Source organism: Silurus aristotelis (assembly GCF_946808225.1).
Source record: "Silurus aristotelis genome assembly, chromosome: 4".
Taxonomy (NCBI): domain Eukaryota; kingdom Metazoa; phylum Chordata; class Actinopteri; order Siluriformes; family Siluridae; genus Silurus; species Silurus aristotelis.
This window is the reverse complement of record NC_139577.1, coordinates 17,969,839-17,981,743: the sequence shown is the minus strand read 5'-3', so window position 1 is coordinate 17,981,743 and position 11,905 is coordinate 17,969,839. Positions and strand designations below refer to the sequence as shown.

The following is an 11,905-nucleotide window of genomic DNA, read 5'->3' as shown; positions in this document are numbered from 1 at the left end:
CATAAAAACTCTCACCTTTCTGGGAAGATTCGCGACTAAATTTTAGAGTGTTGCTTCAGGGATTTGCCCATTTATTTACAAGCGCAATAGTGAGCTTGGGCACTTATATCAGGGTGAGGACACATGGTGGAAACGTAGCATTCTAGTTTATCCTGAAAGTGTTCTGTTTGGGGAAGGCAAACAAATAGGTGCAATGGTCATGTGTCAAAAACATTTTGCAATAGTGAATGTGATAGCTATTTTACATAGTGTCAGATTTATTACAACTTTTGGATGTTTTGATGATGGTCAAATCAAGAGCAATACAGCAAATGTTTTAAAAATGTAATCCATTAATGCCATTAATGACACTTCTAGCATAAGTATTTTTATCTTTTATTTTAGCAACACTGAATGAATTTGAACAATATGCCTGCCAGAAGTTTCCTTCTTTTTATTCCTTAGAAATGTAAGTCATAATATTTTCAGTAAAAATGAATATTTAAAAGAACTAAGTATAAAAAAGGCTTTAGAGATCTCACCAGAGATTCAGTCCAGAGTCTGCCATTCAACTGGCTGGTATGAGACACTCTCTCAGAAATGGGAAGTGATGCAGGTGCCACTTATAATCCCACTGACCAACAATCACAAATAACTGCAATCAAGTCGTCATTCTCGAAATGAACCATGTTTGATCTGGCCCTATATTTTTGAAGCATTTCATAACCATAATCTTATCTACATGATTTATGGTGCACCATTATATTTTTTATTCATATCTACAAAATAATAGTTTAACAGAAAAGCTATTTGTCTTTTTAAGCTAATGTTTACTTATAGATTGTTCTTTTACTTACTCTGGCATTAACATGATCAGATCAAATTGGCTCCTACAGCTTTCTTATCGCTTCTGATGTGGGATCGGTAACCATAAAAAAAATGTCAGTTTACTTAAATTGTTCTTTGGAATGATATTTTATCCTCTGCTCTACCTAAAGTAAATGAATACATTTATATATATATAAAAAATGAAGACTGCTGAAGTATCAATCCGTTAGCAATGAATGCTTCCCAAAGGCAACTGCTAAATAAAATGTATGCGGTAATTGCGCAGGGGATTTGGAAAGCTTTGAGAGAGCAGAGTTAAGTTATACAGTCAGTCACTGGAAGACACTGTGGTATGCTGGACACTGCTGAGACTTCATGTATTTGAGGGCATACTTGAGTTCCTTGTTCTTTTTCTCCCACTTGTGAATAGACATAAGCAGTAGCTGCTGGTCCACTTTACGGCCCATGATGAGGAAGCTACTCCCAAGGTTGTCGAGCTGGGAACACGGGCAGTTTGCACCATTCTTGATGTACAGCGTCAGCTTCTTCATGTCTTTTTTGCGCAAGATCCCCATCTTGAGAACCTTCTTCTTCTTCTGAGCAGCGATAAGTTTGCGGTCACCTTTCTCCTTCTTTACTTCTTTGATCTTCATTTTGAGTGCTAGAGGAGACATAAAATAATTAAATGTATTAAAACAAACTACTTTCATTCAGTGGAAAATAACAATGTCAACATGTCAGTAGAAAAGTGTGCGAGTGTACGTGCTGTCATTTTCAATTTACACGCTTGAGGGGGGGGAAGTAGGGGAAACCCCTTTATTCCTTTTAGGGCTCCCACCATCATACTGGTTTCATTCTTTTGTACTTTCTCAAGCAGCAAGACGTTTCACAACAAGCACACAGGAACATCCTGGGCTATCCTATTCAGCAGAATAGTTTACACCTCCCCAGAGGAGCATCATTTAGCCATGCATGGCATTAATTGCAGTCACCCGGGACAGTACAGAGAACTGAATGGAAAGTTTCAAAGACAGATGTGAAACACTCCTACAGTGGCCAAAGCACTTTCCCACCTCATTCACTGCGCTTCTACAGAGCCTAAGCTACGAACCTTACATAAGCAGTAAAGAAAAAGTCTTGTCCATGAAAATCATGAAACTTATGTACCATAAGATTGATTGTAGGCTTAATGCATTTTTTTTTTACATAAGGAGGAAGGCCTTAAACATTAATTAAAATAATTAAATAATAAATTAAATAATGTTCAAAATATAATAATAATAATAATAATAATAATAATAATAATAATTATTATTATTATTATTATTATAATTATAATAATAATAATAATAATAAATGCATTACGCTTTGGTAGACAAATTCAAAAAGATGAGTTCTGAGAAATCATTCAGATAATAATCCTGTTCAAAAGAACGAACAGGTCTTATCTTATTTTTATCTTCACCAACCACTTTATCTTTATCTGTGTAAAAGTGTCTGGATCCTATTAGTACTCATATACATATACATTAGTTTACATCTCTGATGGGATGCCAGTCCTTTGCAGACCACCATGTAGACACATTCACACCTAGGGGCAATTCAACATAAATCTACAGGAATCTTTTCCCAGAATTTCCCTTTTTTTTGGAGATGGAAGGAAACCAGCGATCTCAGAGGAAGTCAATGCAGACATTAAAAGAACATACATGGAACTCCACATAAAGAGTAACTTGAGCTCAGTATTAAATACACAATAACCACGAATCATGTGAAACATTAATAAAACAATGCTATCTGCTATCTTATATCATATAGTTATGCTGCATTTTGAAGAAGTGTGAAATCAAGAGATTAACTATACATAAGCTATGATTATAATTTTTGCCCATCAGCTGTAATGCTCGGTGAGTATGAGCATGTCTGGGTAACATTGTGATGACAAGCTGAACTTATGTTTTAAACAAGAGCTGGTTTAAATTGTGGCTGGTTGGTTTGATGGAGTGGCTTGATGAATGCAGGTAGGGAAAAGTATCCACTCTGAGCAGAAACAGGTCCTTAAAAGGTTTTTTTTTTTTTTTTTTAGTAAATATAGCAAATGTGCCAATGTCCAAAATCTTGATTGTTTTTTATCAGTAGAGTTTATTTGTCACCAAAAATATTTAATTGTTACATGACATTTTTTTTTTTATTTGCTTACCTGAAAACTAGGAAAAAAAGGTCATAAAAAATATATATACATAATTTAGAAGAATAATTCGGTGATCTTCCGAGCCTATTGCTAATAATGCATTACAAACTGACAACAGTAGTATTGTATCTACAGTAAAAAAAAAACTCACTTTTACCCCACCCCTAATTTTTGTTTATGAATTACTAGATAGCAAATAAGTAATGCAGACCTGTGAATATTTATACTTGACTCATTTTGGGAAATTTGATTGTTATGTTACTTTACAATTATCTATTCTGGGTTTAAATTTTTATAAATTTGAATAATGTTTTATTTGTATTTTTGTTATCAGTAAAATAAGTACATGTAAACTCAAATTTAGCACAATAATTGTAGTTAGTATTTTTACACAACTTTTATTTTAACATATTCAGAGCATAAAGAAAGCTAGTGCAACAGAGGATCTCAGTGATTCCATTGTAGGTAAACTCATACTGTAACTTGGCTATGTGCGTTGCAGTTATTATGAGTAAATTTATGACAGAAAATTTTTTTTTTTTACCTGTTTGTTGTTGAGATGGACAGCACTACAAATACACAACAGCTTACTTGACCAGAAACACGCTTTAAAGCTAATTTTATTTTTAGCCTGCATGAATGTCTTTGGTTGTCTTTAAATGTTTTAAACCCTGGAAGCGTTCTCTCCATTAGATTTACAGTACACTGAACATCACTTTCACTGGTCTAATTCATTAATATTTCTTTCCCATTAGAAGTCTGTGTCTCACTCTGAATAGTAAGAAAATTGTATTAAAAGAGGTCTGTTTAAGTCCTATAATTAGGCTCAAACTTACAAAATGAAACAAGACAGTCAGAATGTTGTTCGTTAGCCAATAAAGACAGTCAAACAAGTGAATATCCTTCTTAAGAATAATTGTGCTGGCTCACTTAGTTTAGTTAATTTAGTGACTTTGTGGTAACTCAGAGCAACACTACAAAAAAAAGAACTTTTTTTATAATATCCAAGTAAATGAAATAGACCATACAGTTATGAAACATAATACTGTACCACATTTATTTGCAGACCACCAAAGAAATCTATCAAAATAGCAGTGAATGCAATGTTAAATGGCAATATGGAACAGAGAAATGTGAGCATAGCACTATTAATTAGGCCTTTTTTGAAGTAAGTGATTAACCTGAACATTTTCTTGTGAATATTTAGAAATATGTATTTGATATGACTGCTGTCTGTCCAAATGTCTGCAAGAACAGTCAATCCTCCTACTCAACACACTGGTGCAAGCAATTTGTCATACTTAAACGTGATTATATACAAAAGTAGGCGGCTACATCCAAATAAAACAAACCGCACAGCCAAAGACAACTGACAGAATGAAGCCACTTCATGGCCTTCACTGTATAAAGACTTTTCTGAACCTTTCTCCAGCCAACTCCAAACAGAAAAATACAGTTTTTAGGAGATCCACAGCTAATAGGTCAGTACCAGACATTTTGGAGGCTCAGACAAACTTTCAAGACCTTCAACCAGTACTGAGGAGAGATTTTGCTCCTTACACTATGTAAAGGAGAACACAGTGTTACATAGTTTAAAAAATATATATTAATATGGTGTATATAATTATATGCATAGCTTTGCTCATTTGATCTTATTATATTGTTTGCTTCTTTTACATCCAGTCACATCAACCGTAATACATTTCAGATTTTTTTCCCACAAAAATAAAAGCACGAGGCCTATGAATGCTGAGGAATCACATAGTGTATGTTTCCTATTTTGGGGGAAATTAGTTGAACAGGTAAACAACTCTTTTTCTGAATAGTGCTTTTTTTTCAGTAGTATGAGATTGATCAATATGTTATCTCTCTGTGTGTGTGTGTGTGTGTGTGTTTGTGTGTGTGTGTGTGTGTGTGCGTGCCTGCGTGCGTGCGTGTGACACTGTAGGGATTTTAGCTGCTTTTCATGAGGAAAATAATTTTTTTTATTAAAGCTTTTGCCTAAATCTAAAATAGCTATTCATTCATTTTTTGGTTTACTGGTGTGAGAATATGAGTATGAGTGTCAGTGTGCATGTGTTATATGTTAGATTCTTACTTACCGAAGTCACTGGCACAGAAGTGCTCCATTATTGTGTCGGCTTTCAGCTCATTGTCACAGGGTGGACATGCTTTTGAAGCTGCCAGGAGAAAAGGAGAAAAAAAAAAAGTTTTGACAGATAGATTTACCATTTAAAAAAATGATATGGCAGTTTATGATTTGATTAACACATTTGGTTCATGTCCCTCATGCTTGACAGACACAATATTTTGTCTTGTACACTTAAGCTACAGGGGGATGTGGGACTACAGTCCGGTTCACAGAAGCACTGACCACTTTGTAAACAGTTTGTAAATTTCGTCTTGTCACATGCTATTTTCTGTGGGGAGGATACACAGAACAGGAGTCTGGTGCAATGTTTGCATTGCAATTAAGGTGATGAAAATGTTTGAATTTAGATATGTGTATATTTATAGTGTACCAGCATGGCAAAAAAAAAAAAAAATACCACAGAAAAGTGCTCTTTTCTGATTTTTTTCCAGGCAGCTACTGAGTGACAACTGGACTCATATGTTTCTCTTCTCTTCTAACAAGAACAAATCTGACAAATGCAAGAATGGAAACAGTATTTGCTCAATCGCAGTTCAAATCAGAAAAGATTATATCAAAGCCCTTTTTTTTTTACCATAGGTCGAATGTATAATATATCATCTGAGCCATGACTTTTACAGACATAAAGGCTGTTGTACTTTCACAGAAATCCTTATGTGTGTATGTGCATTCTAATGGAGTCTCGTTTTTTTTAAGAGAGACAGGGAGGCATGTAAAGTGCACTGCTGCTGCTCTCAAAAAAAAAAGGGAGCTAAAGGCCAGGGCTAATAGTGCTTAATCCATAGCTTTCAGAATAATAATGAGAGGGAATTCTCCAGGCAACTGGATGTTTGATTTCCTCTGCAATGAGTCACTTCAGACTTCTTCCACAAACTCAAGCAGTTTTGTTCCACAAATGAAGTTCTATGTGGTTATAAATGATTCGATGAATGTGAACGTGTTACAGTAATGCTCTCTATGGGCCTGCCAGTTTACCTAATGAAAAAGAATACTCAATAGCCGACGAGCAAACTACATGCAGACTTTTAGAACAATCCTGATTTTAACAAGGACTGACACACACAAGCACAAAATAAAAACACACTTCAATGGACTCTTAAATCATTGCAGTATGATAGACTATAGTGGTATAATTATATCAACTGTAGTTTTAAGAATACTATTACTCTATTAAATATTGTAATAAATCACGCTTTTACTGTAAATTTAATTCTTTGTGCATTTCTCAGGAAAAAAAAATAAAAACGCTTATAAGAACTTAATAAGCTTGTGTAACGCTTTTTTATTTCTTCTATTGTTAGCAAAGTATATAATTTTCTCAGTTTTTTTTCTGTCAGGTTTTCTGCAAGCTTCTATACCCCTACATACTCATACAGTGAGTCACAGCAACAAGCAAGATCATACATTTTCAACAAGATCTTGTATTAAGCATTATGCATGCAGCATTATGATCAACTGCAACAATTACAGACTTGATGTGGGTTTGTCCAGTGACATGACAAAGTTGAGAGAAGTGTTTCTTCTTATGGGGGTGAAACACTAGAAAGCATATGAACCGTCTTTTCATTTGGTGTCAAAAGTGGAATAGTAGTTGCATCACACAGTAAAAGTTACTGTGGTGACCAGCAGTAGAAATGCTTCCTGGCAACTTGCTAGCACATCCACTGGCGCAGCGATAAAATATCTATTTGTGCGTACCTAGAATCAGCGTTCAAAGCAGAAATGTAGCAGATTTGATTTTTTCTATTAACAGAATTTAGGGGAAAAACTTTTTTTTTTTTTTTTTCAGAAATAAAATTTAAATCCTTATGATCATGTTATATATTCTGTCTGTATTCTATTCATTGACCAATCATCAAAACTTTTAGAAACAACATAAGAAAGCAAAAGTGCCTGGGGTTAAGCAGTTACATGATTCTACCCACCCCTTTTCTGATTCCTTTTTCCAGGTTGAAAAATTAGGGTCAGAGTTTATCACCCCAATCACTAGCTCAGCCACTGTGGCAGATCATTTAAAAAAAAGTTAAAGGTCTGCGAGTGGTGAGGAAACCCCGCTGTATGCACAATCCAGCCAAATTTCCTATACATTCCCTGAGAACTCTAGACTTTGCTTCAGCTGGTGACACTCACACAATCTTGATCTGAATAAAGATAACTGTGGCATTTTACTTAATGTCTTCAGCCTTTAACACTGTCTGACAGTCACACTCTTGAAATTGCACTGTCTTATTTGAACTGCAAAGTAATTTATTCACGTTTGCTGGGTGGTTTATTGGCAGACTGCCCTCTTGAAGTAAAGCCAAAGCATGTGCCTAAGGAGCTACATGTAGCACTGGGATTTCTGCAAACTGAGTTTCTGTGTGGATTTAGTGATCGACTCACATTAACAGAGCATCTCAAGCTATTCGCAATTGATTCAGCTAATCAAGTTACAAGTGAATAAGGCTGATTGGATCACATAAAAAAGTTAGTACATAAGACTAAGCTAAGAATTAAAAAAAAAAAAAAAAAAAAAATGAATAAATGATATATATATATATATATATATATATATATATATATATATATATATATATATATATATATATATATATATATATATATATATATATATATAAACAATCCCTGGTTAATTGTAGTCAATTTCAAAATATGAACTCATATAAGTCAGTAGTTCAGGTGCAATTTGCTTGTTGTTATTTTTCTTTTTTTCTATCAAATAATCCCGTCATACATTTGTATAAACATCTCATTAAAATTTTCATTCCTAAATGCATCGCTCATTCATCTCAAGAAGGTACAAGATAAAACACAAATGACATAAAACATTTGAAAACCATGACCATATTTTAAAAGAAGAATAGCTTTTTTTTTTTTTTTTTTTTTTTGGCTCTGTCAGTTTGGCATTAGATTTGAGAGAATTGAGCATGCCTCATACATGAAAAATGTTCCTCTGTTATTGTAATTAATGTTTGAAGCCCCTCACCCACCCACATTGCTCCCTTACTGTAGAAATGCCATTTACCAGAATCCATGCATCCATCATCTAGGCATGGTACTCTCCAGATACCTATTCAGGAACTCAGATCTTGGCTGTGAACTGGCCCTGGAGGATTTTACCTTAGACCACAGAAGAAATCCCCCTCTACCTTGCTTAGACCACTGCTTACGGTGTACTGGAACTCTCGGCAGGCCATTAAAAAGCCAGACCCATCAAAATCATGTGTGCTTGTGTCGCCAAGCTATCTTGTTCTCTAAATAAGCAGATATTACTCTGCATGTTTATTACACTTAAACCTTTACATGGGTTAAAGAATGAATTAATTAAAACATTATTAATTAGTATAATATGCCTGAAAATGATTGGGAGGTGTTTCTGTTAGTCTGTGGACACAGTATATTTTAAAAGTCAGGCTATTTTCTGAATATTATTTTTGGAATTCTTAAAAAAAAAAAAAAGTTGAAGGAATTTGCATCACTGCTTCTCCCAAGGCAAGGAAAGAATGCACTGTGTATGTCTTTCATTTTGTCTGTTCCCTTATTTTCTTCGTTTTTTCATGTTGTGCAAATGATCTGAATATTGACAAAGAACATGCTTCTTCCCTTAGTCCCTATGATTGCTTAATGTCACTCCCCTCCCTGTACACATTCCTTTTTCTTTCTACTTCACCTTTTTTTCATGGATGGCCCTTATATCTTCGATGAGGCTAACTAATATATGGTAATTCAGACTAAATACTGACCCACAGTAGTTGTGGTTAATTGTTTGTAAATAAATGTTTTGGTAATTAGCTCCCTGGCTAATTGGCTAAACAAAAAAATGAGTGAGAAAGCGAGAAAGGCCAGACACAACATAAGTTGCTCCTTCACATTCCAAATGAGATTGTACTTTTAGATAGCGAAGGCTCAAAGTACTTTGTGTCTTTCTAAGTGTACGATTAATTCTATGCTTTTCACTTTTTGAGAACTTGCAGCTAATAAAGAGAAAAGAAAAGAATGAGTAAGCAGAACTGCATATGATTTTTTATTTTTTTGTCTAAGTAGATATGACCTTTTTTTAAACAGTAATTTACTCATTGCTTCTGCATTGCTAAATACAATATGAATAAGCATAGAAATGTTGCTAAAGATTTTAATGCTGGTGATCCAAATGTTGTAGTTGTATGCAATGTAACTGATTTTGATGTTAGTTTTTGTATATGTGACATGTATATGTGATACTATCACTATTTATTAGCTATCACTAAATCAAAGTATAAAATTTTACATATGAAGCTTTTGTTTGTATATTTATTCTAATGTTATTTAAATAACAATTATTACTGACTGTCACTTAGACTCAAGCAGTCAAGTGGTTTAATAGGATTTAGGAGCTTGTCAGGAATGTTATATTGTTTGGCTTATTTCTTGGTGTATAACATACATAGTCTTTCAGTAATCAGCACTGTTCTAATTAGTCATTTGTCTCTGTTATTCTATATGAAAAAAAATAGATGATCGAACTTTTTTTAATCATACCTGGAGTTTGAGTGGCATGATTCCCAGAGAACTGCATAGGGATGCAGAGATCATTATCAATGGGGAACTTTTCACACTGAAGCATCTCTGGCCATGGAAAGCCATAGGTCTCCATGACAGGGGCACAGCTGTTCCTGACGGCCTCACAGAGAGTGCGGCATGGATAAATGGGCCGGTCCAGACACACCGGAGCAAACAGTGAGCAAAGAAACACCTGTGTGTCAGCGTGGCAGCGCTTGGCCAAGAGGGGTACCCAGCTGCCCGCCTGCTGCATCACCTCAGGCATGGTCTCGTGGTCCAGCAGGTTGGGAAGTCGCATCTTCTTGTAGCCAACAGTGTAGCAGAGACGAAGCTCGGCCGGGATGTCCACGCACTGTGGTTGCTTAGCATAAAAGCGCCCGTTGTGGAAGTTGTCGGACTGCCAGCTATAATAGTCGTACTCCTCTGCCAATGTGGCTGAACTGAAGAAGACCAGTCCCAGTGCTAACGTCATTGAACTAACCACACACACCTGCCTCTTATGCACAGCCATGCTTCTTGAGTTCTATAGTTTATCAGTGTTGGTGTAAAGAGGGCAGCAATACAGTAATCCCTTTTTCCCTCTTAAATAGAAGTTGTTGATAGAAAATCAATGGTCAAAGTATAGTTTGCGATTCCTTCCCTTGTTCAGTGTTGCACCAGTTAATCTTCCAGTATTTGCAATCTCCTGACTTCAATGATTCAGGTGGCTCTTCAAGGAGGGCTGAGTTGCAGCTTTCTCTCCTCTGCTGTTTTCTAGGCTCTCTAAGATGCACCTAAGGAATATGAAGGAGTGGGTTGCTGGCTTTACCAGCCGACAGCCCCCTAACAAGCTGCAAGTCCACTCCACCTTCCACAGTCTTCTCCTGTGCTGAATAAGACCGCCTCCAGTGACCACAGCCAACTGCTCTACAGTGGGCGGCACTCTTGAATAGACTGGCACTCCCCCACAGCCCACCTCCCCAAACACACTTCTACAGTCACACAGCCTGGCCTGTAGCACAAACTGTGTGTGTGTGTGTGTGTGTGTGTGTGTGTGTGTGTGTGTGTGTGTGTGTGTGTGTGTGTGTGTGTGACTGAGACTGGGAGTGAAAAGTGAAAAAAAAGCATGTATGTTGTGTGTGGAGTGTGTTCAGCCTGTTGCTCTTCTTTACATATGTATATACACTCATGCACATACACAAACATGCACACATTCTTTTCTCAGCTTTCCATTTTTTAAGACATGGTGTGTAAAGAGTACCTTTTCTAGAAAGGCATTGAGATTCAGTGCAGCTACAGGTGGTCAGGGACATTTGGCCATGCTATTTGAGATATGCTAATGCCAGGCTTGGATGTGAATAGAGTCAGGCTTTCTCTCTGTCACCTTTTATCAGCGGCCTACGCACACACACACACACACACACACACACACACACACACACACACACACACACACACACACACACACACACACACACACACACACACACACACAGATCCCACACATTAGCCTGCAAGCACTTAGCAGCAGGGGTCCTTACAGCTATATTGTAGCCCTTCCCAACTAACCATTAACAGTTTATAATATCAGTCTTACTGATAGACCTCACACAAGAACTGCAGAAATGTTTGTTGTCCTCCATCTTTTCATGTCAAGCTAATGTACATCAAATGAACCGTTCATATTTAACAACTATTAAACGTTAACAGTTTAACAGTAAAAAAAAAAAAAAACAGATAAAAGTCAGGTGATGTTTTATTATCCAGATAAACCTGACCAAGCAATATATCTTACAGTTTATAAAAATGCGGACACAGAACTGAATCCAGCCAAAGCATTATTTCAGCAATTACGCACTTTAAAAAACTTTGTTCATGTGGTGCATCTGCTCTATAAGTTTGTGGCTATATAAATAATACAAAATAATTATTTTCTTTTAAAGATCCTGAGAATTCTTATTGACTTCATTGTCAGAGATAAAGGATTACAGCATTAAACTGTTTAAAGCTGCAGGTACTGTTCCATATTGATACACAAACCCCAAAAAACACTATAAATTCAAAACCGTTATCTTGTGTCTTAGTGGATCGCAGTTGGACAACTTAATAAAACGTGAGTTCCCTCTGCACTCTCAGTTGAAAGGGAATGGTGCTTGGCTAGCACTCCAAATCCCTCTGCTCTAGTCACTCCTTCTCACTGATGGAAACTCGCTTTACTGCCCAGATAGTGTCAGAGT

The 11,905-nt window shown here is 36.1% G+C and overlaps 1 protein-coding gene across 1 annotated transcript; it reads right to left on the bottom strand.

Annotated features, from left to right (window-relative positions):
- Positions 1-359: 359 nt before the first annotated feature.
- sfrp5 (secreted frizzled-related protein 5) lies at positions 360-10,565 on the bottom strand. Its single transcript, XM_083539495.1, has 3 exons — positions 9,669-10,565; positions 5,101-5,178; positions 360-1,468 (listed from the first exon to the last, which is right to left on the bottom strand). The coding sequence occupies exons 1-3, from the start codon at positions 10,198-10,200 to the stop codon at positions 1,140-1,142; spliced, it is 939 nt and encodes a 312-aa protein (XP_083395621.1). The 5' UTR covers positions 10,201-10,565; the 3' UTR covers positions 360-1,139.
- Positions 10,566-11,905: the final 1,340 nt, after the last annotated feature.

What these genes read in the sequence shown, in the direction of transcription:
- sfrp5 (XM_083539495.1), bottom strand. Translation starts at nt 10,200, where the DNA reads ATGGCTGTGCATAAGAGGCAGGTGTGTGTGGTTAGTTCAATGACGTTA. An exon ending in TCATGCCACTCAAACTCCAG is followed by an intron (nt 5,179 to 9,668) that starts GTATGATTAAAA and finishes TTCTCCTGGCAG; the next exon opens with CTTCAAAAGCATGTCCACCC. An exon ending in CTTCTGTGCCAGTGACTTCG is followed by an intron (nt 1,469 to 5,100) that starts GTAAGTAAGAAT and finishes TGTCTCCTCTAG; the next exon opens with CACTCAAAATGAAGATCAAA.